The sequence below is a fragment of the Pongo abelii genome, chromosome 2 (genome assembly GCF_028885655.2).
Source record: "Pongo abelii isolate AG06213 chromosome 2, NHGRI_mPonAbe1-v2.0_pri, whole genome shotgun sequence".
Lineage (NCBI taxonomy): Eukaryota > Metazoa > Chordata > Mammalia > Primates > Hominidae > Pongo > Pongo abelii.
Window position 1 is genome coordinate 81,854,293 of NC_085928.1, and position 26,094 is coordinate 81,880,386.

General features: G+C 38.7%; 1 protein-coding gene across 1 annotated transcript in view; it reads left to right on the forward strand.

Annotated features, from left to right (window-relative positions):
* The window catches only part of RYBP (RING1 and YY1 binding protein), a 73,791-nt gene extending 48,166 nt beyond the window's left edge, over positions 1 to 25,625 (forward strand). The window contains exons 3-5 of the mRNA XM_024244843.3: positions 20,821 to 20,997; positions 21,111 to 21,209; positions 21,611 to 25,625. Coding sequence (XP_024100611.1) covers positions 20,821 to 20,997; positions 21,111 to 21,209; positions 21,611 to 21,863 — 529 coding nt within the window. The 3' untranslated portion in view covers positions 21,864 to 25,625. The remainder of the gene's footprint in view (positions 1 to 20,820; positions 20,998 to 21,110; positions 21,210 to 21,610) is intronic.
* Positions 25,626 to 26,094: the final 469 nt, after the last annotated feature.

The window sequence follows — 26,094 nt, forward strand, 5'->3', positions numbered from 1 at the left end:
AGGTTTGCTTGAGATATCTCCGGACTCTTAATTTTCATGTTTCCAAATTGGCCCGATGGATTTATCTATGAAGGAGATTGATTAATATACAAAGACTTATTCCCTCCTATTAGAACATATCCCAAAGCATCTCTATTCTGAGAAGACCTTAAACTGTGGGTTTTAAAATCAGGCTACTGGTCAAGTGTCATCAGAGGAAAGAAACACAGAAGTGATTGATCCTGCAATACCAGGTGTTGACACTCTTCCTTACTCTTCAAAATATTATTTCCAGAGGCTTGGGTTTTAAAAGAAAGAGTGAAAACTTTATGAAGTACTTAAGATTTAATTAGGGAATTAAATACATATGCAAAAACTGAATTTAAGAATATATAAGCAAGTAAAAACAAAATATAAACTCTGTTAATTCTTCTGCAATAAAAAGCAATGACAGGGCCGGGGTGGAGAGGGAAAGTTCTTGGATGTAGATATTAAATTGCTCCATGATTGTGTCACTGTGTAGATGAAAGTATCTGTAGAAAAGAGGTAGACGACATTTGTGTATGGTCATTTTCAGTCAATTTAGCTATGTTTTCGAGTACTCGTCAAGGCATAATCCAATGTAAATACTATGTTTTTTAGTTCCCATAGTTGATAACTTTAGAAAAATTAAAAATCAGACATATTAAATGTACCACCTGAGATTCTGCGGGTCCCACATGGAATCTTAGCCAGTCATCCTTGTTGTTTGTTTTTTGTAAACGGGAATCTGCTGGACCAGACGTTCATTATTTAAGATCCACAAGGCCCCTGAAATTGCATGCAGACATTGTGTGTGTACTTATTTCTGAGTAGGTTAAAGTTTCAACATACAGTCCTTTGTATCCCAAGTTTCACTCCTTGGATTCACCCGACCACTTGTTGAAAATATATTCAGGAGAATAAAACCAATAAAAATAACAACACAATTAAAAATAATACAGTTTGATAATTATTTCCATAGCATTTACATTGTATTAAGCATTATTAGTCATCTAGAGATTAAAAGGTATATAGGAGGATGTGCATAGGTTAAATGCAAATATGCCATTTTACATAAGGGACTTGAGCACCCACAGATTTTGGTACCCGTGGGGGTCCTGGAACCAATCTGCACAAGGAAGATTTTGGTTGGCAGCGCCACTGTCCAGTCTAGTCGTTGCAGCTGTTGGTCTGAGTGTGGATAGCTGTTGGTCTGAGTGTGGAACTCAAAAATTCAGAGGGGGAAATCACCATATGCTGTACCTTCCCCCACAATCAAAACCACTTCGTTTTAAACATGTTCATAGTTAATCTGTGGGACAGTTTGTTCAGTTCTGCCAAAACCTTGTCAGCCAGGGGTTCGTTATGATCTTAAATATTTGAGAAGGTTGAATAAAGTTAATTGTTATTATGCAAACAGATCAGTTAAATTGAAAATTATTGAGTATTTTTTCTGTGCGAAGGCTTATTTTGAGTTTTGTGCTTTTGGAAATATTTAGTTGAATTTGCTAATTCCTTCAGAGAAGATGGGTCATTTGTTGGATAGGCAACACCTCTTTTATGATTAAGGTTTCAGTGGTTAGTCTTGATATGTCCTGACCCATATCCCTACCAATCCCAAATATATTTCCTAGCTCTCGTTTGAAAGGGAATGATTTTAGCCCCAGGTGACTGTATTTGTTGTTCCCATGAGATAATACTTCACATAAGAGACTATTGATGTGTTTGAGTCTTCTTGAAGTTTTTCTTACTAAATGTTATGTTTGGGGATGTGGAAACATACTGGAAATAACATGGTGTTGTGGGTTGCTTATTAAAAATAGTTAAGTATAAAAGGAAGTTGGTTTTCTTTTCTTTTCTTTTCTTTTGAGACAGAGTCTTGCTCTGTCGCCCAGGCTGGAGTACAGTGGCGCGATCTCGGCTCACAGCAACCTCCGTCTCCCGGGTTCAAGTGATTCTCCTGCCTTGCCTCCGGAGTAGCTGGGATTACAGGTGCGCACCACCATGCCCAGCTAATTTTTGTATTTTTAGTAGAGACGGGATTTCACCATGTTCTCCAGGCTGGTCTCGAACCCCTGACCTCAGGTGATTTGCCCTTCTAAGTCTCCCAAAGTGCTGCGATTACAGGCGTGAGCCACCGTGCCTGGCCATAGGAGGAAGTTTTAAACGTGCTTTTTATGACTGATAAATTTAATGCAGGAATACCTTATTTAAGAGGGTGAGTCTCTTTAAAGGACACTTGGAGAAGATGCTTTATTGTTGGTCGTGGATGGAACTCAAAATTGTGGTCTGCTTCTGAAACAATTATATTCTCAATTCTAGTATGTTGCTTTAAATGCGTTTGTCTCCCATAATGAGGGCTGGGTGCTGTTGTGGAAGACACAATAATAGTAGGAACCATGGACAGCTGCTAGAGTAACAGGTGGGACACTGTCATTGCTGTAAACCATCAAAACAGTGGCAGGAGCTGTATTGGGTAGGGCAGCTCTGAATACTTCTCCAGGGAATCTCACCATAATAGCAACTTAAAGTAATCAAAAGAAGAAAAAATTCTTTTCCGTGTAATATTAAATGATACAGGGTCTATAGAATACAGTTTTTAAAAACTAGATTCAGTGGTGGTGCTCAGTAAATGTAGTGTGGTAATTAAGGCTTTTTTTTTTTCTTTTGGAATATTTTTTCTGTAGCATCCACATTCTGAGGCATATATGTGTCTGAAACTTGGGGGAAAATATATTCTTCTGATTTCACTAAGACCAAAGTTTTTAAAACTTGAATTTGCTTTATTAATATGTATATACAAGTGTGTAAGAAAAACAAAAATAGCACTTGTATACTTTTTCTTCCAAGTGTTTATTTTACTGATTCCAACCTTTTTTTCTCAATCATACTGATGAGAATGTAGGACAGGTATTTTCTTTGTTTTAGCAGTTGGGAAAACAGGCTGAAGGCTGTGGTTCGTTCTTACAAGTCATCTGCAAATTGATAAAAGAGCCAGGGCTAAAATTCCATTTTCTTAACATCTGTTACTTTTTTCACTAGCGTTACATTCAGATTAAGAAATGCAAGGGCTGATCACGTGGCTCATCCTGGGGGTCCCAGCACCTTGGGAGGCCAAGGCTGGAGGATTGCTTAAAGCCAGGAGTTTGAGACCAGCCTGGGCAACAAAGCAAGATTCTGACTATAAAAAAACAAAACAAAACTGGAGACGGTGGTACGCACCTGTACTCTCAGCTGCTCGGGAGACTGAGGGAGGATTGCTTGAGCCCAGGAGTTCAGGGCTACAGTGAGCTATGATCACACCACTGCACTTCAGTCTGGGTGACAGAGCAAGAGCCTAAAAAAAAAAAAAAACAAGCAGATGAGTTCTATAAATATTACTATGCTGTGAAATCTTGTCTGATCTCAGAATCTATTATTCCAGTTCGCTGAACCCCTTCAGATTTTGGTTGTCTCATCCAAAGTGCGGCATATCCATCCAGCTCTCCTTTCCAGTAGACGTCGCTTGTCTACTGTGTTTACTTCCAATTCACCGATTCTACAAACCTTTATGCAGTGCATACACTCTTACTCATCTAGGTCAGTGCTTCATTTTTAAGAGATGGTTGATTGTACCTTCTTATAAAGCTGTTTAGCTTAGAGTAAAAAATGCTTTACTCTATTACTCTGCTCCAAAATTAGACAAGTAGCTGTCTTTACTTTCATTCTCGTCTGAGTTCTTGTACCTCAATTAAGACATTCTTTGGCCATGAAACTCCGCGGGCTTCTAGTTTATTTTTAACTTTCAAAAATGGATATAACTGAAACACAAGAATAGAAATAATCTCCCTGTTCATCACCCAGCGTCAACAGTTTGTATATTGGCAGGCCTCTTGATCTTCATAAATACTGTACGGGCTTATTGTTTTTGTTAAGCCATCAGCTTAACAGTGCACTTGTATAAAAGTGCATTCTGGGCAAAAAATTGGCTCAACACCATTAGTCATTGGGGAATTACAAATTAAAATCACATTGGGATGCTACTATACACCCACTTTAATGGCTCAGATTAAAAAGACTGACAGAACCCAGTGTTGTTGAGGATATGGAGCAATTGGAATGCTCATACTTTGCTGGAGGGAATGTAAAATAGTACAATCCCTTTGAAAAAGAGTTTGGCAGTTTATTATATAGTTGAATATATATCTTGCCATAAAGTTAAACATATACTTGCCATAGGCATTTTAGCCAAGATAAATGAAAACATATGTCTGCACAAAGACTTGTTAATGAATGTTCATCTCAGCTTTATTTATAATAGTGGCAAGCTGGAAAAAGCCCAAATATCCATCAACAGGAGCCTGGATAAACAAAACACATAACAACATGGATGATTCTCAGAAATACTCTGCAATGAAAGTAGCCTTACACATAAAGAAGAGTATATAGTGTATAATTCCATTTACGTGGAATTCCAGGAAAGACAAATGGAATCCATAGTTACAGAAAACATCAGTGGCCTCCTGGAGCTGGGAATGGGGATTGTCTAGAAGGGGCACCGAAGAGGATGAGGGGTGATGTTTAATAGCTGTATACATTTGTCAAAACTTCTTAAAACTGTACACTTTACTGTATATAGATTGTACCTCATTAAAATTTACCGTGTGCAAACATTGGCCGTGTCAGTAAACTGCAGCACCTGTTCTTCACGTTTTTTATTTTTATTTTTGTTTGGATGGCAGGTAATCATTCACCTGTAAACAAGCAGGGTGTAATTTTGGAGGTACCACTAGTCTTTAGTTCTATTCCAGCTGTAGGGAGGGCTGGATAGGGTCAGAAGTAATGGGATTCTTTGCTGCTTTCCTCTACTACAGGCTGTTTGGGTCTTCTTTGGAAGATGAAGCTTTGGCTCTTATATCCTTATTCCTGGGCAGGATAGCTTCAGTTTCTTTCAGAGACTGAAATATTTTCCCCTCCCTTCCCCACTATCCCAGAAAAACATACTTAATGTTTTAGAGAACACTTTGTCTAACTAATGAATCTGTCGTTATTTCTCCTGATAGTTCTACTTTTAGCCACAAATTGTTTGATGCTCAAGTTTGTCTTTAGAACGCAGCAGTTTCTCAGTAGCAGAGGTATTCGATTAGTGATATAAATTAGTTTAAAACTCCGACAAAATATGGTCATAATGATATTCAGAGCTCCCACACCTAACTTTTGGTGTTGGTTATGCTGTCTGGAATATAAGGCTAATTGGGATAGGGTGTAATGATATATCACTTTGCGTCACTTACTAGTTAGAATATTGTAATCCTTCTCTAGGTGGCCCGTAATGGTTTTCTTTGAGTACAGTGCTTAGGAATGTGAAAAAGTCCAAGAAACATCTGTTCCTAAATATCATCTAGATTTTTAAGAGTTCGAAAAAGGATGGGGGCTTGTCGAAAGGAAATAGGGATTGGGTGCAGTGGCTCACACCTGTTATCCCAGCACTTTGGGAGGCTGAGGTGGGCAGATCACTTGAGCCCAGGAGTTCAAAACCAGCCTGGGCAACACAGTAAGACCCCGTCCGTACAATTAATTAGTTAATAAGCCAGGCGTGGTGTCATGTGCCTATATGTAATCCCAGCTACTCAGAAGGCTGAGGTGGGAGGTTCACTTCAGCCTGGATATTTGAGGCTGCAGTGAGCTAGATCGCTCCATTGCGTTTCAGCCTGCTCAATAGAGTGAGACCCTGTCTTTTTGTTAAAAAAAAAAAAAAAAAAAGAGAGAGAGAAAATAGGAAACAGCCCGAAGGAGCAGCTCCTGATGGCCAAAGCTGGAACAATTTGAGCAAAAAAATATATGACAGTTTTCTATTTTAGCCTGTAGGATAAAATAAGTATCCATGAATTCATATTGATATAAATGATTGAGTAAATATATGGGAGAGTAGAGACAGCTCTTAAAGAAAAATTCCACTTAATAATTATAAAAGAAAGAGGGAACTAGAAAATCACCATTAGGACAAAAATACCACCACTACCAACAAAAAGTTAAGAGATTTGTGCCGAATCCACGTTTGGACGCTAAAATTAGTAGCTTAAAGTTTCAGGAGAAAGAGCTTATTTATATAGTCTCAATAAGTATTTATTTGAAAGACAGTAACTTTAAGGTGGAGAAACATAGCAACATCATGAACCCTTTGGTGTGATACACTGAGGAGGGCACATCATTGTCATGGTGTTGTAAAAAGGCACGACCTTCATTCTGATCATGAGAAAACATCAGACAGACCCAAATTAAGGAGCATTTCTGCAAAATAACTGACCAGTCCTCAAGAGTTTCGGGTTCATAAAGGACAAAGGCCAGAAAACTATCAGGAGGAGCCCAGAAAATGAGAAATAACAACAGAATGTGATGTGAGACCTAGATAGGATCCTGAAACAGAAAAAGGTCATCAGTGGGAAAACAGAGGTGAGATTCAGGAAAGGTCTGTGGTTTAGTTAACGGAATTGTACAGATGTTAGTGTTCCAGTTTTGATCATTCTGTGTTTATATAAGATGGTAACATTAGGGGGAACTGGGTGAGGGGTGTATGAGAACCCTACTATTTTTGCAACTTTTCTGTAAGTCCAAAATTAGTTAATAAAGCATCTTAAATTTCTACTTCTAAAAGGCATTCGAAAAATCTGTTTTCTCTTTGCAAATTAGTGAATCATTTTCAGCAAGTCTTTGCAGAAAGTATACTTATAGCAGTTTAGTTTGGTGGGGAGGGAGGTGTCCCCTCCCTCTCTCCCTCCCTTCCTTCTGTGGGGAGGTATCTCCCTCCCTCCCAACAAGGTCTTGCTCTGTGGCACAGGTTAGAGTGTAGTGGTGCATGATCACAGCTTGCTGCATCCTTGACCTTCTGGGCTCAAGCAATTTGCCCACCGCAGCCTCCTGAGTAACTGGGACTGCAGGCGCGTGCCACCACACGCAGCAAATTTTTTTGCATTTTGGTAGAGTTGGGGTCTTCCCATGTTGCCCAGGCTGGTCTTGAACTTGGGGGTCAAGTAATTGGCCTGCCTCGGCCTCTCAAAGTGCTAGTATTACAGGTGTGAGCCACCACACCTGGCTTCCCTCCCACCCCCCTCAAATAAAGACATTTCAGAGTCATTTATGGAACATACAGAATCCTCACCTTGTTGGAAACTTTTTACAAGGGATACAAATTGGATTACACTGATGCCAAAGGCAGATAATTTGGAGTGGAATACTAAATTGAAAAGCTTTTGTGTCGGAATGATTACACTCATGCAGATACTTTCATGTATGCAGTGTACAATCCCAATTTTCAAAATACCCGTTTTTTAAAGCTAAGATTTTAGGTAAGTCTGTAATTGGAGATCTTGCTAGTAGTGTGAGAATCTCACTTGATGCCACAATACTTGGGCTTGTGATAATGTAGTTTCTCTGAGGTTAAATAAGCAGGCATATTATGCCATGCTCTGGGGACTCAGTTTTTACTACCTGTAGACCTTTTCTGTTTTGATAGAGAAAGAGAAAAAGACAAAGAGCATTCCTGAAGGACTAGATTCAACTTCCTGAGAAGTTTGTTCTAGTTCCTTGTTCTAAGATTTTTTAAAATCATAGGCATTGTAGAGCAGATTGCCAAAGTAGCTTTTTTCATACCAGTATAGGTGGGGCATGTTTTGGTAGTTGGACTATTTGAGGTAGGAGGAAAGGTGGAGGGTTAAGGGGCATGTATGTAATCTGGTGAAGGAATTGGAAAAGAAACGCTTTGGAAGGATACCTTCCTGATTGCCAGGTTCAGAGGCTTGTCCTCAGGCCTTATTTGCTATAGCTTTTAAGATTATTTTTAATATTATTGACCATTCTTTCCTTGAAAAGCTTCTCTCCCTTTTAAAATGGTATCTCATTCTCTTCGTTTTCCCCTCTTTTACTGGCTTCTGTTCATCTCCTTTCTTTCTCACGATTTAGTGGAAAGAGCAGAAACTTGGGTTAAACTCTGCTTGCGCTAGTCTCGTTTTTACTGTTGGGTGTTTGGTTTATTTAATAACTTCAAGAAGTCATGAGGATAGTGAGAAGTAATGTTATGTAGAATGCTCAGCACAGTGCTTCCTCATGGGAAACATTCATTACCTGTTAATTTTCTTACTTCTTCCCCTCTTTTAACGGGGAGCAGTTCTATCTCTGGGTAGATCTTTATATTCATTGAGATCGCTCTCTCTCGTCTCTCTCTCTCATGTATCATATACATTGAGATCTCTCTCTCATATATATAATATCGCTAAAAAGCTCAGTTCTGAGGCCCAGAGAGAGACAGTTAAGTACATCATTATAATACAATGTTATGCAGGATGCTGATGTAGCATCTGCTGTCTGCACTGCATTATGCAGAGGACATACACTCTTGTAGCAGGCATTAGCTGACCTACTGGCAGGAAATTATTATTTTGAAGCAAGTTTGGGGAGTATACATAACATTGAAAAGGTCGGTACTGTCTCAGAGATGTTAATCATCTAGTAGGGGGACATAGACAAGCAGGGTGGTAAATTATAATGTAGAACCTTAAGTGGTGGAGGTATGTCAGGGTGGTTTGGGAACACTGAAAACCTGACCACAAACTTATTTGCCAGGAGAAGTTGGGAAAGAAGTGGCATTTGAGCTGGGTCTTAAAGCAGGTATGGGTTTTACAGAAGAAGTATGGAGAAAAAGGGCATTGCAGAAGCTAAGGAATAGATAAGCAAATAAAACAAGTAGTAAAAGGTATCTTCTGAAAAAGATAAGATAAAGTTTAGTGTGGCTTGAGTTCCTGTGAATGAGAGGCCTGGGACAGTGAGTGTGGAGACAAAGCAAACTGAGAGAAATGTCTGAAGAAACTTGTGAAGAGCCTATATATCATGCTAGGGAGTTAGGATTCCATTCTGTTAGCAGCAGGCTGTGGCAGAGTTTTAAGCAGAGGAAAGGGAATTCACCTTTTCTCTTTAGGCCCTTTGGTCTTTAGCATCATGTATGATAGCTAGAGGGAGGACTAGAAAAGACCAGATAGGACCTTATGGACATAGGAAGATATTTAGGTCCTGAACTAGCATGGAGGAAGACAATGAAAATGAAAGGTGGGGATAGGAGATTAGAGAGTCCTTTCTGAGGTTTCCTTGGCATGTGAAGAATGAGGGTAGGGGGAGAGTTCACATACAGCGGTGTGTTCCAAACATAATCGTCTTAACTAACTGATGCTGAAGACATTAGATGATACACATTCTGATGCATTTTTTTTAAACATCATTTCACCACACTTGCTTGGAAAGTTCTTTGGAGAATTTTGCTTAGGTAAGAAAAGTACTCATGAGTGGGAGCTGTGCAGAATTAAGTTTTTATGTAGAAGTACTTAACACCACTCTGGTCCTTCAAAATGAAAAGAGTACAGAATGAAAGAATTGATTAAGATTTTCCGACGAATGTTTTCTTTAGTTAGAGTGGACTTTGATACTTGCATGATTAATTTCTTAGGCACTAAGATGTGCATGCTTGGGTGTGTTAGGATGTGATACATGACTATTGACAGCCTTAAAGATTCTCTTCTTTATTCAAGTTTCTATTCTTATGCAAATGTTTTCTGGTTATTCTGATAAATATTTCATCCATATGTAAAAAATGACCAACATTTTAAGTTCAGAGATCACTATTTAAATTGACATACGAATTCTCATCTACCTGTGCCAATCTGTGCCCTCCCAGCCCCCAGAAAAACAAAACCGTATTTATGGAGTTGAAGGAATTATCAAACTCGGTGCTAGTGTCTCTAGTAATAGATACCAGTAATTTTAGAGTCTTCTTCACCTTTATTAATATCTGATTTTTCAGCCATTTGACCAAGTAAATAAAGATACCCTAAAACTTTTCTTCCGTTACTCAAAAGCCATTTCCTTCCCTTACTGGAAATAAAGATCATGATTACCAGAAATGTTTGAGGTATAGATGGTATTGTCACAGTTGTAATTGTGTAAAGACCATCAAATTGTCTTTCCATCTGGCAGGAGAAGAGTGATCACACATCTCAATACAGAGATAACATAGTATCAGTATACTCAGTGTTCTTGGCATTTCTCTCCCTATGTCCTACCCTTTTATAGCCTGGCCTACCAGTCAAAACAATGAACACATTGCAGATATCTTGGGCAGGCATCTTTTGATAAAACTGATGAGAGAAGTTCTCTTTGTTCTAGATTGCCCTCCCATATTTGCAAAAATTTCTACTCCCTTATATTGTATTCCTGTAGTTAAGGTTAGACATTAGCCCAGTGCTTCTCACCTGAGAGTGATTTTTTCCTTCCAGGGAACATTTGGCAATGTCTAGAAGCAAATTTGGGTGTCACAACTTGAGAGAGTATGGTACTGCTGGTGTCTAGTGGGCTGCTAAACATTTGCCGATGCATAGCACAACCCCCACAACAAAGAATTAAGGGGCCCAAAATAATCAATAATACTCACATTGTGAACGCTGCAGTTGGTGAAGTGTTGAGAATCTTCTGAAGTGAAAATGGGCTTCAAGAAAGTTTTTAATAACCAGTAATGTAATTTTTAATAACCAGTAATAACATTTTAAAGTATTAAAACAATAAAGTTTTAATAACCAGTAATTATAATAGATCTCTTGACCATGAATGAATTTATCAGGGCTGTTATTTTGTATTACTTAAGTTTTTGTTTTGTTTTAAAGGTTAGATTTGAGGGAAACCTTAAAAGTTTACCTTAGTTTAGTTGGAATCTTAATTTGATAGGTGAGGAAACTCACACCTGAGGAGGGCAGCTAGTTTAGTGTTTGTTAGGCTGTGGCTTATCTAATAGCTTCTTTCTTTGATGAATTACTAATTCTTTTGTGTTTTGGAAGTACCCATGTTTGTGACATGAACTGTAATTTCAGAATCGTTAAATGCATTTTAAATAGGATCTTTGACAGCTTTAAAGTAATTTGCAGAGCAGATTGGATTGCTTTAGTGTAATGTTTCTTGGAGAAAGACTTGATTTGTCAAATTTATTTGCATCTGAAAATAGCATTTGCTTAGAGATTCTTAGTTTCTGGGATTCATCTTAATCATTGACATGGTTTAGAAGGTACTTTTGTGTATCTTTTTTGTTGGGGGGGAAGGAGCAGTCATGTCTAAGTCACTAAACCAACAGTATGTAGTTTTAGAAGGTTTGTAAAAGGATGATGTTTATTTCTGACTTGAATGAGTTACTAAGAACATAAACTGCAAACTTGCCTGCACCTCAAGAACAAATACTTTATTTAAGTGTCTTTATTAAATACTCAATACAAGTGTCTGAGCTAAAGGAACCTTAGAGATCATTTACTCTAATCTTTTTATCAACAAAGAAATTGAAATTTGGAGAGATTATCTAACTCATCCAAAGTCACAGACTTAGGGTTCCAAGATAATATGAAAGTGAAAAGGGGAGGTCTAGGTATCTCTTCCACTAAAGGCCTGTGTCCCAGCTTGTGTGACAGGGCAGACCCCATGGAAGACGAAGGACCTCGCCAGAGGTCTGGGCTGTTGCAATCTCTTGTGTTATTATCCCATTGGACCCTTGGAAAATGAGCGTGTATCCACACACATCCAGAATGCACAGCACTGTGCCTCTACATTTAGTAGGCACTGGGAGAAGTCTGTTGCATGAGTTTGAAAACGTAAGTCAAAATGCTAAAGGTGAAACTGAGATGGAGAGGAGATGGCATAAGCCAAAATGCCAGAGATAGAGTTGAGATGGGAGAGGAGATGGCACAAGAAATGTCACATCTCTGACGCAGAGAGTAGGGCTGGATGTCCACGTAGGCTTTGCTCCTTCCAAGGAGGCAGGTGAGGAGAGGTTTGCCTCTACCTCTCCTGTAGTTGCAGTACCAGCAGCTGCCGTGGTGCTCACACTGCCTCAAATGGGACAGTGATCCTACAGCACTGCTAAACCAGATAATCAGCAAGCAAAAAAAGTCTTTTACCATAGAAGAAAGTTTATGTTGAAAATATGGAATGGAGGTATCAAAAAGAAATGTAACCATTTTCAAACAAAAGTCCATTTTCAAAACAATTTAGGAAATCTTTTTCTTTACGTGATACATTGAACTAACACATTCTTTGTCAGTGGGCATGTTCTTTGGAGAAGGGCTGAGGGAGAGCTAAAGGCCTTATTTATTATGGGACATTTACTTAAAATATTTGAATAACCACAAATAAAATTTGTTATAGGCACCACAAGAGAGAGGAAATGGAAGGAAGCCAGCTTTATAGTCTATGGCTTAAGTACTCGAAGCCCACTTTTAGAAAGTTGTTCTAGTGTTAAATAAGTTTAAGATTTTTCTTTATTCTCAAAATGTTTCCAGCAATTCGAGTCAATGCTGCTTTTCACCGTTTTTTTTTTTTTTTTTTTTGAGGAAAAATTTAAGCCTGAGAAGTTACCTTCTCAAGACTCTCTTTCTTTGCGCGCGATGCAGTAGACTTGCACAGTCCAGTATTTGGCATGGTGCTGCGGTGGCCGTTTGCAAGCGTTTTGGTCAGAAGATCCCTTACATTTCGTAAGAGTATTAATGACACCAAGGAGCTTTTGTTCATCTTAGTTATAGATACTTCCCGTATCAGAAATTAAAACTAAGAAATGTTTAAAACATGGAAATATACAAGCTCTCAGACCAATGACATCAGACGTCATTGCTTTGGAAAGCTCCATTGTAAACTTTTGAAGAAAGGAAAGTGAAAAGGCAAGTAATGTTTTAAAATTATTATGGAAATAGTTTTGTCTCGTAGATCCTCGTGAAAGGGTCTTGGGTACACCCAAGAGTCTCTGGGACACCCAAGAGTCTCTGGATCAATACTTTGAGACCCACTGGGCCGAGATAACTGTCTGTTGCTGCCAGATTGGTTTATAAAATAGATCTTTTGTTTCCAAAAATCAGAACCACTTTTAGCCCGTTTTATTTATTGAATATATGTTCCTGAGTTGCAGAAAAGTTACCCTGCTTTCCCCTATTGGTGCTCAGGTAGTTAAGTCTGTTTTCAGGGCATAAGAGACATTTTAATATCCAAAATGAGAATTTAAGGTGAAGGAGAACATTTCAGAATCTGCTGTTTATTAAGGTAAAGATACTTACTAATCGTGTGGAGCCAGTTATTTCTAACCAAGCAGTATCTGGTGTATCTGGTGAGAGTTTGTGTAACACCATGTGTGGATATTTTACAATTGAAGTTCAGTGGCCTTCCCTAAAGGCATCCTCTTTTAAAAGGGATTTCTGCAAAACCAAAATTCTCTCTGAAATATGCAGAAAAACTGGCAGCTATGTTGGTGAGGCTCCTTAATGCTGCTGTTGCTGTTAGACAGCATAATTAACTTTAGGATGCTAACATATGCAAAGGATTTATGTCTCTAGAACCATTTCCCAGGGCAGACTTACCAGCTTCTTTCACTTGTAAATCTTTCCACTTGCCTTCCAGTATCTGAAGAAGGGTGGCAGACACATCTACGGCTGGAAAAGTAGTGCTTTGGAATGTGTGTATTATTTTTACAGGGAATTGTCTTGTGGAATATCTCTCTACATGTCCTGTTGCAAGAGCTAAGTGAATAGTACCTAATTTCGTCCTCATTTCATCCTGACCTCAGCCCTGTGAAAATAGGTGTGGCCTCATTCTCATTTCAGGTAATTTACCTTAGCTCAGTAGCAGGTCTGGATAAAGTCCAAAGGCTGTCTTAACTCCAAAGTCTATACTCTTCCTTTATACTACTCTGTTTCCCTATTACCTGTGAAGAAGACGGAAGGAAAGATCAGGGAGAAAGGGGATGACTTGAGTTTTGAAATTTTGATAGGATCAAATTTGAGGGAAGTTTTGCTTTTCTAATACAGAGCAGAGTGATTCTCTTGAGTCAAGGATGTATGTGGGAAAGAGTAACCTAGAATGGGACTAAGACCCCCTTCAGGTCACCTAGTAGCTCCTTGTAGATGGGTCAAAGGATTTGAGAAATTAAAGAAAAGTGTTTACATGAAAGAGGAAAGTACTATTTAAGAAAAAAAAGGAACTACAAAAAACAGTACTGTTTGGGAAGCAGAGGGAAATTAATAATGTCCTGCAATGTATGACCCTGGTAAAGTGACAATTGAGTTTTTAATTGTCCATATTATAATGATGGTTGGCTTCAGTCAAGTCATGAGGTCATATAGGTTCTTTGGTATATAAAAAATACAATGGAACAGACTGTATGGGTTAAGTGAACAGAAAACAAATTTTATTAATCATCAAAGCCAGAGACCAATAGTGTTTACTGGACAGTGCTGTTGGGATAAAACAATTCAGGTGCTTTCACACTTTAACACTGCTTTCCTTAGAAGTAAATATATATGTTGCCCAACTTAAAAATGGATTGTATTCCACAAACATATTTGCAATTTGGTTATTTACAACTTGGAATACATTATCTTAAACAAGTCCAGACAAAGATTTAGCCTCAGTATGGCTTTAACAAGGTACTTTTGCAAAGAAAAAAAAAGTTGTGTTCAGTTTATAAAGCATTTTCACACATGTAGCCCACCTAGTTTCCTGCAGTTGGATTTTACTACCATTCCTATTTTGTTTTTAGAATGTTTTAGTCGGCAGGTGTTAAAGAATAACAGCTGAGTTGTATACTTTGGTAGGTTCCAACCTGGGATATATGCATTTTGGGACATCAGTAATATAAAAATTCAGTCATTATTGGATGGGGTAAAATCTGTCCTAGCCATCCCAGTGCACATGTGTATGTCTGTACAGTGTACATGTATATGACCTTCTGGATGTAGGGACAGGAAAACAGGTCATATGAGAAGGCTCCTTTTAATTACAGTATCATAATGTGACTTGTCATAAAGAATCCTGATAAAGAGTACATTCAGTGGAGAGACTTGCCCAGAGTTGCTAAATTCTTTGAAGTTGCTAATTCTTAGACTAATAGATTGCCAAGGCAAGGAAGGGTTAGGGGGAACATAAAAGCAGCATATGAAGAACTCAAGGGCTCGATGTAAGCTGATTTGATGAAGACATTTTGTAGGTTGTAAGAATCTGTCTTAATTGTAAAGTACCTTTTGTTTGAGATGGAGGTTTATTGCCTTAGTTTCACAACCCGTGGGTATTTTAATTGAAAAGTGAAATGCCAGGTGGAATTCCAAAAGTGAGCACAATGAACACATGATTGATAGTTTATGAAAAGCTGGACACATAATCAAGGAAAAGATAGAATTTATTAGAGACTCTTCTTGCACTTTATTGCCTGAATCACAAGAAGATGGCTTTGTCATCTCGTTGCTCGTTGTGGTAGCTGAGATCCAGAGAAGTATATGAGAAATGAGCAGTAAGATCTCAGGTTGCACAAGAGGAAAAGGAAAAGAAGAGTAGTACACGGGGGAAACGCCTCTTTAAAAAATAACTGTTTTGCCTGTGCTCCCTGAAAGTGGTATCAGTACACATACCAAAGCAATCCAGAAAAGGTGTCTTGTTTTCTGTTCTCATTTGTGCTCGTGTACATTTGAACTCTCTGAAGTTCTTCCTTTCCAGACACTAAGAATGCCCCAGATAAAGATCTGCTGCACTTTTTATAGAATGGACTCTTTTCTAAAATGTTAGCTGCTTAAATGCAAATAAATACTTTCCTGATGATGTCTCTTATTGAAGTTTCATAGCACATTTTCATTTATATGCTACTAAAATGGCAACAATAAACCTATAAAATAATATTTCAAGAAGACACCCTTTTCATAAGAAAATATAGTCGTGAAGAAGATACAAAAAGCTTGTTTGCTAAATTTATGAGGGAAACTGTTATTTACTATCTTGAATCTCTGGTCATTTTTTTTTTTTTTTTTTTTTTTGGAGATTGGTGGTGGCGGTGGTGATGGTGGTGATGATTGATTGGTTTTAATTTGAGACTTAGACACCAAAAGTTGTAGGCCATAGGCTCTGATCTAATATTTACCACTGTATTGTGAAGGTGTTTAACTGCTTATTTAATGTTAGTTGGGGAAACTTGAATGATCTCGGAGACTCAGACTGTCAGCTTCGTATTGAAGAAATGACTTGCCACAACATGTTGAAAGTTTTGCCCATTAAATGAGTGCTATTTACGGTGTGTTGTATGACACTTAGAAGACTTCATTAAGCAATGTGAATTTGTGGGAAGTCACTATTTCTCACCGATCAGCAGTGTTAAATATCATAATATGAGTTCATTCGTTACAGAGAATGTTCTGAAGGCAGTGGAAAGCAAGGAAAACATTCTTGCCTGTTCCCCCTGCCCCCTTCTCTTTTCTTAAGGACAACCAAGTAGTCCCCTTCTTGCCAGAGTAAGGCACGGTGAGGCTAACAAAGGTGGCAGTGGTGTTCTCAGGGAGGAGTCTAGCTAAACTGTAACTTGGGGACCTGAGTTTTTCAATCCGTAGTACCCTCATCACCCTTTTTATCTCACATTGCCACCCCTGACACACACGCCAGGCTGCACTCTTTAAAGGCATACCTGTAGAGTGTTTAAGGATACCTGAAGATAAGAGGAGTCCATGAAGAGTCCAGATGGAGCTGAACCTTGGGTGAATTTCTTACTCTTTCTGCTCCTCAGTCTTCCTAAGTTGTAAAATGGAGATGACAATTCCTCCTTGAGGGGATGTTATGCTGACTCTGACTTCTTGATGTGCCTGTCCTGTGATAGCTTTGAAAAGATTCTACCTCTGTCCCATGTGAGGTACATTTGTAAAGTTTAACCAACCTGGAGAGCCTGGCACAGCGTCCCAGGAGTGGAATGTGGGAGTGTGCATAGCTCTCAGTGAAAATTGGACTTTCTCATTCTTCCACTTGCCATGCAGCGAAGAGAGTATTAGCCCAGAAGTGGGGAGGGGACAGATGGCAAGAGCTGCCAGAACAGCTCTGATGGCGCAGCATCTTTATATGGGAGGGCTCAGCCTGGTGGCCCTTGTATTTTTCTTTTCCTTTGCCTTCCAAAAGGTGAATTTCCCTACCTCATCCCCTGCCCCCCAACTCTAGGAGTACTGTGGCATTTATTGGGAGAAATAGTTTGAAAAAGCAGTTACGCTAATTAAGATGATAAATGCTCACCTGTTGTTGAGGGGTTTGGGTGGGGAAGGGGGCAAGTGATGGTTTAAGGGTTAGGTTGTCATTTAAGGACACATAGAGGACATTCAGAACACAGCAGTAGTTTTCAAACAACACAGGTAGTTTAGCAGATGCCCCATTTTTCTTGGTAATAACCAGATCCCAAATAGTCTTGCGACCTTTTCATTTGTGAAGTTTTGGTTTGTTGACCAACAGAGGGGGGAACACTTCACCATACTAGTCAAACATTTTCTTAGGAGCAACTGAGATATTCACCCAGTTGTGCTTATATGTTGCATTTTAGGAGGACTTATGGCTGAAATTTACCTTTTGTACGTACAGACTTCATCCTGTAGATACTGGATTGTGTTGCATGCACTGAGGAATTCTGAGCGTGCATTTGCTGAACTGTTGAATGATATCAGTGGCAGAACCATCCAGAGGGCGCCTTACATGTTGTCTACAGTGTGCCAATAAATAGTCCTGGCAGATGGGCCGTGTTTTAGGAAATAAGTCATTTTGGATAAGCATGATCTCTGGGTAGTGGAGACCTGCTTCTTTTAGGCATACCATATTCATGCTATTAAGAGTAATTTGTGAGATGCAAGTAAATTTCCTATTCTCTCTCTGTTCATCACTTGCTCTCTTTTCTTCTGTACTGTCCAAACCAGGCACTGCTTTCGATCTCCGTGGTTCATTTAATCTCTTTTCTGATTTCTCATTTCCAAATTCTGCTCACGACCCCTACACTATCTCTGCCATATTGCCTGCCTCCCTGGAAAGGGAGAGGCCAACTGAGAGAACGTCCTCAGATTGTCATCTTTCTAGTAAAAATGTCACTTTATCTTTACCTAGCATCTCTCTCATGTCTCAGCAGAAAGTGTCCCCATTCCTTTCCCCAGGCCGTTTGTTTGATTGTGTTCTTTCTCTCCCTTTGACCAGTGATTTAACCTCTCTGTCTTGCATGCCCTCTATACGTTCTCCCTTTTTGATTGTACAGCATCATCCAAGACCCTATTTCCTACAGAAATTCTTCTCAGTTTGCTTGGGTAATAAGCAGAGCAATCTCTTAACTCAGCACCACAGTTCTGAGGTAAGGAAGAGCTCCTGTGCTCTTCCTCTGACAACCTTCAGGCTCTTAATTCTTGCCGCCCTGATCCCACATAGCCTGCTCTCCTAAAAGTCACCAGCGACCTCGATTTCCAAAGCTTGGACCCTCTTCTCAATTTGCATCCTACTTGGTCTTTCTCTGCAGTGTTCATTTATTCATACAGTAGATAATTTTATTGAGTACCTAGCACTGCTTAATGCCACGATGACAAAAGATGATTAAATGTGGTCTTTACTATGGAGTAGTACACAGTTGATTGACAGTTACAGTGTAATGTGATAAGTGACAACTTTTATAGGTTGTCCTGGAGTAAGGTAGGCTCCTCCATCTCAGATTGGATGGGCCTGGTGATTAGGCTGAGATTTCTCTGGGGCCAAGCACCTGGCTTACCTTTGATTCTCTCTTTGTTTAGGATAGTCTTAAATTGGTGTTCAGCTGTCCTCTCTTGTTCTTGGATCAGATTTCTCTGGCATAAAGTACCCATATTGGCTTAATTGAAACTCTTCATCAGGGTGTAGTTTCTCATAAAGTTTGAGTGGTTTATTCACATTATTAACTCTGGCTACATTATTTCATTTTAACACCTGAATATTGGTTAATGTATGGTAGTTTATTTTAGCACTAATTTAAACTGTTTGGTAATCCCTGTAGACATCTAATCTGTGGCCCCAGTGAGTGCATGTGCAATGTTTTGTAACGGTCATTTTTTTTTAACTATTAACACAATCATACTTCCTCTTTAAAAGGAGTAAAATGTGTTAGAATGGCTACTGCTGCTGTTAGAATCTGTGAAAAAGGGAAAGTCACCTTTCACCTAGGGAGTCCTTTGTGTTTCTTGGAAGAGAGGGGCTTAGAGTAAGTACATGCCCCTTCTCCAGGGTGCTTTCACATGTGTTTGAATCAATCCCTTGTCACTTGTGATCCAGGCTCAGGTAATACAAGGTTTCATGGTATGCCATCCCATGACCAAAACTTGCATTGCTAGAGGCCAGTGGCAAACTTGCTCTGAGCTTGCCCCTTTTTTTGCAGTGTTTTCTTGCAAAGCCGTGACCAGTACTGAAACACTCAGAATATACCCAGTTCAATGCTCAGATTAACTTTGATACTGTCATGGCATAAGCATCTGTCGCTACCTCTCCTGCGTCACCTGTCAGCTGTATCATAGCCACTGCCCAAGAGGTGCTCCAGTAACCACACTTAGCTTAGGGAGCCAGCATGTCATGCGCCTAGTGACTCTCATTTTGTTTCCTGGTAAAGAATAGCAACATTGGCCAGGTGCAGTGGTTCACACCGTATTACCCCAGCACTTTGGGAGGCCGAGGTGGGTGGATTGGGAGTTCAAGATCAGCCTGGCCAACATAGTGAAACCCTGTCTTTACTAAAAATACAAAAATTAGCCAGGCATGGTGGCAGGCGCCTGCAGTCCAACCAAGCTACTCAGGAGGCTGAGTCAGGAGAATCGCTCAAACCTGGAAGGTGGAGGTTGTAGTGAGCCAAGATCGTGCCACTGCATTCCAGCCTGGGCAACAGAGTGAGACTGTCTCAAAACAAAAAAGAATAGCAGCATTAGGTAAGAATGCAGCAGCTTTGTTTTGGGTTTTGTTTTTAGATTTTTGTTTTCTAATCCTCCACCACTGACTCTCCCATTGATGAGTCAGACTTGGTCTGTCCAGTTATTTTTCTCCAGTCCATTTCTCCATCCTGGGGAATTGGAGAGGGAGCTGTCGGTTCTGAAGGGGACTATAACATTGTGGCAGCCAGTTGTTTTACTTTGTTAATGAACCATTTGTATATTTGTTTTCCATCTTAAACTTGGAGAGTTTATTATATTGTAAATGTCTTATCTAGATGGGAATGTCTTGGAGAGTTAATATTATGTAGAAATAAAGCATAGGCATTCCTCTCTCCCTTTCTCGTTTAGGGCTGTGAATGGTCATGCATTATGAAAGTGTTTGGCATCTCTTAGAATTTGTGAACAATAGTGCTAAGAGCCAGTGTCAGTTGGAGATTGGCACAGACATAATGGTTTATGGCACAATGAATGTGTCACTTGTGTAAGATTTTTTTACAGTGACTTTCAGTCTTCACTCCCTTGGGAGCTAGTATGAACCATAGTTACCTTTATTGCTCTATATGTGTTGTCTGTGCCAATCACAGAGCTGCAGGGGAGCAGAACAAGTTGGAATAATTAGATTGAGGAGTGAATGTCACACTTCTAATTTCATTCTCTTTTCAAGGGATTACCAGTGTCCATTTAATAAAATGAGATTAACCCTCTGCAGCAGAAGTACTTGAAAGCTGTCAGTCAGTATAATCTTGACGGCTTGAAAGTAGTGTTCTCAGCGCTCTTAGAAACACTGTCATGTTTTATTGGCTCAAAAACTATTTTACTGCACAGGGATGTGTATGTTAGTGTTATCACATGTGAATGTATCATTTCCTTTGAAAAAGGAAAGGTTTAGTATCCATACTAAATAATCCATACAAAATAATGCAGAAAGAACATGTACCTTATAATTTAGTTTTGAGTTGGCAGTTATCAGTAATAAAATACCCAAGGAATGTGAGACCAGATAAAAATGTTTAAAAAATTTATAAAGGAAATAGTGATATATGTTTTTTGAACATTTCAGAAAACCTCGGATCAATTCTCAGCTGGTGGCACAACAAGTGGCACAACAGTATGCCACCCCACCACCCCCTAAAAAGGAGAAGAAAGAGAAAGTTGAAAAGCAGGACAAAGAGAAACCTGAGAAAGACAAGGAAATTAGTCCTAGTGTTACCAAGAAAAATACCAACAAGAAAACCAAGTAAGTTTCTGGTTAACTAAGTACAGGATATTACTTTGCAAGTGAATTCAAGATATCTTCTAAATGCCTGGTTTTTTTTGTTTGTTCGTTTGTTTTGTATCTCCCTCATTTAGACCAAAGTCTGACATTCTGAAAGATCCTCCTAGTGAAGCAAACAGCATACAGTCTGCAAATGCCACAACAAAGACCAGCGAAACAAATCACACCTCAAGGTACTTGGAAACTAGAATGACATACTAAATTACTGCTCTGATTTATTTAATTGTAATCATGAATCCAGGGTGGTTTTGTGCCTTGGGTTTGTAGGCTAAGAAGGTGAAGAGCTAAGTGTGGGTGGGGCTGGTGACTTTTTCCCTTTTTTAAATACTGTGGCCAGAACAGGAAACAGATAATAGTAATTTTACATTGGTCCCAAGCCTTGCTATCTGTGCTTGTTGGATTATTGCTAAAACTGAGCAGCATGCTCTGTAGTCGGCTTTGGTATGTGTGGTAGGCAGTTCAGATTCATTGCCACAGTGTCATGAAGTCTTGTGTGTATTGATGATATTCTGCCAGAAGCTGTTTTTGATCCATAACTTATTAATTGGCTCTTCCCCTGTGGTGTTGCTTCTAGGCCCCGGCTGAAAAACGTGGACAGGAGCACTGCACAGCAGTTGGCAGTAACTGTGGGCAACGTCACCGTCATTATCACAGACTTTAAGGAAAAGACTCGCTCCTCATCGACATCCTCATCCACAGTGACCTCCAGTGCAGGGTCAGAACAGCAGAACCAGAGCAGCTCGGGGTCAGAGAGCACAGACAAGGGCTCCTCCCGTTCCTCCACGCCAAAGGGCGACATGTCAGCAGTCAATGATGAATCTTTCTGAAATTGCACATGGAATTGTGAAAACTATGAATCAGGGTATGAAATTCAAATCCTCCACCTGCCCATGCTGCTTGCATCCCTGGAGAATCTTCTGTGGACATCGACCTCTTAGTGATGCTGCCAGGATAATTTCTGCTTGCCATGGGCATCTGGCCACCAAGGAATTTCGCACCCTGACGATTACTCTTGACACTTTTATGTATTCCATTGTTTTATATGATTTTCCTAACAATCATTTATAATTGGATGTGCTCCTGAATCTACTTTTTATAAAAAAAAAAAAAATCTGCTGTGCACAATTTTCCATGTACATTACAACTGGTTTTTTGTTTTCGTTTTGTTGCCGGGGGGAGGGTTGGGAGGGGGAGGGAACTTTTATTTATTGTGTTCACAAACTCCATCCTTTCAGTATATCCTTTTAAGTTTAGTTCTTTCTTCCAGTTATACTATGTACTATCAGTTTTGATATAACTATATATATATAAATATAAAATTATATATAAAGGGTTATTTGAAACCAATCCATGGCAACGCTGGTGCTTGATACACTGTGAAGTGAATACAACATTGAACAGTTACAGATCTGGGACAGTCCCTTCTATGAAAGTGCTGAAATTTAATTAAAATCAGTCTTACATGAAGTATGTTCCAATCCATGTGGGAACTTGACTCTCTCATCTGTCTAAAGAGTACTGGACGATATAAAAATATATATTTTTTAAACAATGTGATCTCAAATTTAAAGACTGCTCCAGATAGCCTGCATTTGCAATGGAATAACTGACAAATCACAAGTGGTTTAGTTGGGGAGGGCTTTGATCATTCAAAAGTAACTAAAGTAGCTCCAGAATGCCAAGTATTCATGTAAATTACGGTTACATGTTATCATTTGCTGTTCTTACATAAGCACTCATGAAAATATGGTATTCTGTAACTCGAATTCCATCCATTTTCCAGACCTCTACTCATGTCTGAGGTAAATCTAGAAATTGTCTTAGTTTTAGGATTGAAACAGTCTATAAACTGTATTTTCAGTCCATACAGGAAGCTAGTCCCTTGTTTCTACTTTCTACATGACATTGCAGTGGTGGTTTCTGTAATTAAAATTTGTTTGCCTCATGTCCTTTGTCTCATAAACCTTCACTCTACCGATTCAGTTGTGAGCATTTTTTTCCTTCTCAAAACCTACTATGATTTGTTTTACTGAACAAAGGTTATCAACCACACATCCAGTCCTGACATGGAGCTTTTCAGTGTTTGGAGACATTTCTCAGTCCCCTGCTGTGGTAGGAACTCCAGTGGTGAACGGCTTGCGCGCCTGCAGCCAGAGTTGCAGGGAAAGCTTGTACTTACCGCGAGCAGCATGTAATCTTTTTTCTTCCTGGACATAAAGATAGCTTGAATAAACTGTTCTATTTCATTCTCTTCACTCTTTTTACTGTCTTGCAAAAAAAAAATAATAATAATCAAAGACCACTAATAAGATTCCACCTCTCCTTATTAAAATAATTTTTTAAAATTTTGTTTTGCTTTTGTTTGGATGTGGGGTCTCTCTTCTATTTGACTTTTACATTTAGATACAGAGTTTGTAGTACTACAGAGACATTTCAAGCATGAGAATTTGAGGTTACCTCTCTTTATTTGACCTTTAGGGACTCACGGGAGGGCAGCCCAATTGTAATGAAGCACCACATTTTGGTGTTAAAAACCTGGTTTGCTTAATAATAGAAGTAATTTCTGTCTGTGGAGGCAACAAATAAAAAAATTAACAGCTTGAATTGAGTAGCCAACAGGAAAGGTTCCTTTCACATTTACATTAAAACTATTCTGTAGTTGCTAATGTATCATAATTTAAATTCTTTTCTCAAAGGTATAGATGATAAAGCAGTGCCATTTGTTGCTGTGGTCCTATTCTCAAATGCATGGACAATGTTCCCCCCTTTTTAAAATAATGCTTGTGTCTGGGATGCAAGCTATGCTTATCTTTTTAAATACATTTTTAAAGTATTTATTAATGAACCAAAGGAAATCAGATGCTTTCTATGAGCATCAGAATATATAATACATAGTGATTTGACTATGAATTTTAAATCCACATTTTAATATTAGTGGGATATTGCAAAGACATTCCTTCTAAAGTTTTAATATTCCTTTTATTAAGGGTCTCAGGGAGGGTAAATTAGTCAGCCATATTTATTTTCCAGAGGTTTAAGAAATTGCTGTTTTTAACTTTTTAAAAAAAATGCCACCAAACTCAACATAGGTTGCACTGCTTTTTGAACCAATAACTGTTGGTATGCACTTTGTTCAGACACACTGTGTACTTTTTCAAAAACTAGTTTCATGTAAAGTGATTGGACCCCATAGATTAGTGGAAAAAGCTGATTAACCAGCTACTCATAGGCTGCTAATTCATTCATGCCAATGTTTTGGTTTTTCAGTTTTGCCTCCATGATAAATTAAAGAATGGGGAGGGGTGAAGGAAGGGGAAGAAGATTGCTTTAGAACAAGTGGCATGAAATTACCATCTTCATAGAAACCGCAGCTAACAGTGAGAGTTACCTAAGCAATCAGATGTTACAGGGCCAGCCCTTTAGCTGCTGTGATGTATTCTGTTGGGTAATGAGGTAGTAGGTACTTTATAGACTTTTAATTTTGGAAATTGATGACATCCCTCAGGCATGTATTCTGGAAATGGAATTCCTGTAACTTCCTGTGTCTGCAGTATGCCCTACAATTAGTAGGCAGCGCGTAAAAACACTAGTGTAGATTACAAAGATACTTATTAAAAGAGGACCAGAAATACTTGGTATTCAGTGGCACAGAAAGCAGGTTAAACAAACAAAAAGCACAGTGTTATGCTTGCAAGTTTCCATTTGTTTTAATACCACGCAATCTTTCACACTCGTGCGTGTGCGCGCACACAGAGCTTACCTGACTTGCTCTACTTGAGTCATGCAGTTAAAAAAAAAAAAGACATCTTGACACCCACACAATATTCTAATCAAAACCTTTCAGTTTCAATCTGGATATTTAAAAACATTGGCAGAAGCTTCTGTGAGTTTAGTTCCACTAAGATGTTTCACCTGCCTTATCAAGACCATTCTCAGTCTACTTTTTTAAGCTACCGTATCTTAAATTATTGAAAATTTATTAATTGCTGAATATATAATAACCTTTGCTTGTATGTAACCGAAAATGGTTTAAGAGCCAACATTTAGAGTATGACAATGGAGCTGAACAGTTTTTAATGCGCAAGCAGTTCTGTTCTTGTGTATGACTTGTAACCTTAATTTACTGTGTAAAGATGGTTACATTATTTCCTTAGCTTTGTTTGTTGGAGACAAATAGAGAATGCTTGTTAAGTATGTCAAAACAATCTTGTGAATTTTTGTTAATGTATTATACGAGCTATATTTTTCATTTGCCCAGAAAGACAGCTTGTATAACGCTTTTGGAAGTTTCTGCTCTGTAATGTCTTTAGAGCTGACAGTCTGTTAGGTTTGTTTTTTTCTTCATGCTAAAGTGTCAGTTGGTGGTTTTGTGAACTGGTCAAAAATTCACAGGTCTTAAATGTTTTGGGGGAAATTTATATTGGACACTGCTCTTTGTCTAGCAAATAAAAGATGTTAATATATTCCTGTTACTGGCATGTGCACGACTATGTTATTAGAAGCCACTTTATCATTTTCCTGCTTTAAATAGAAATGTCTATTTATGAATTCTGCTTGTAGTTTTTTCACAAATAAAATAGTAAAATTTACATTGGAAATCTTTATTTTTGTGTGTATAGATTTTAGCCTTTAGAATAATAGTTAATTTTTAATCTGTGGAATATTTCCAATGTGAATAGGAAGCTCACTTTGTATTTTAGAACTCGTTAATCAGAAGCTGAAAGAGCTGGGTATCTTAAGTACATACCTCAAAGATGCAAAAGGACATAATTGAGCAAAAGAATCACCAAAATTTGAAAGAAAATGAACTGTCTCCTAAGGTAACCTTTGAGATAGATTGCAATGATGTAAAGGAAGGAAATGGGGTTTAAGGAAAGAAAATGGAGATGATGCTAAGATTTGCTAATTGAGGATTGAAAATCCTCAAAAGACAACCCCTGTTCCTGGCCAACTGGATTTAGGTGAACTATGTCTGAGAGATGTGAATAAAGTGTGTTACTAACCTAAAAGCCACACAAGCTCACTTATTGCCCCATGCTAGGGAGACTCCTGCCTGCT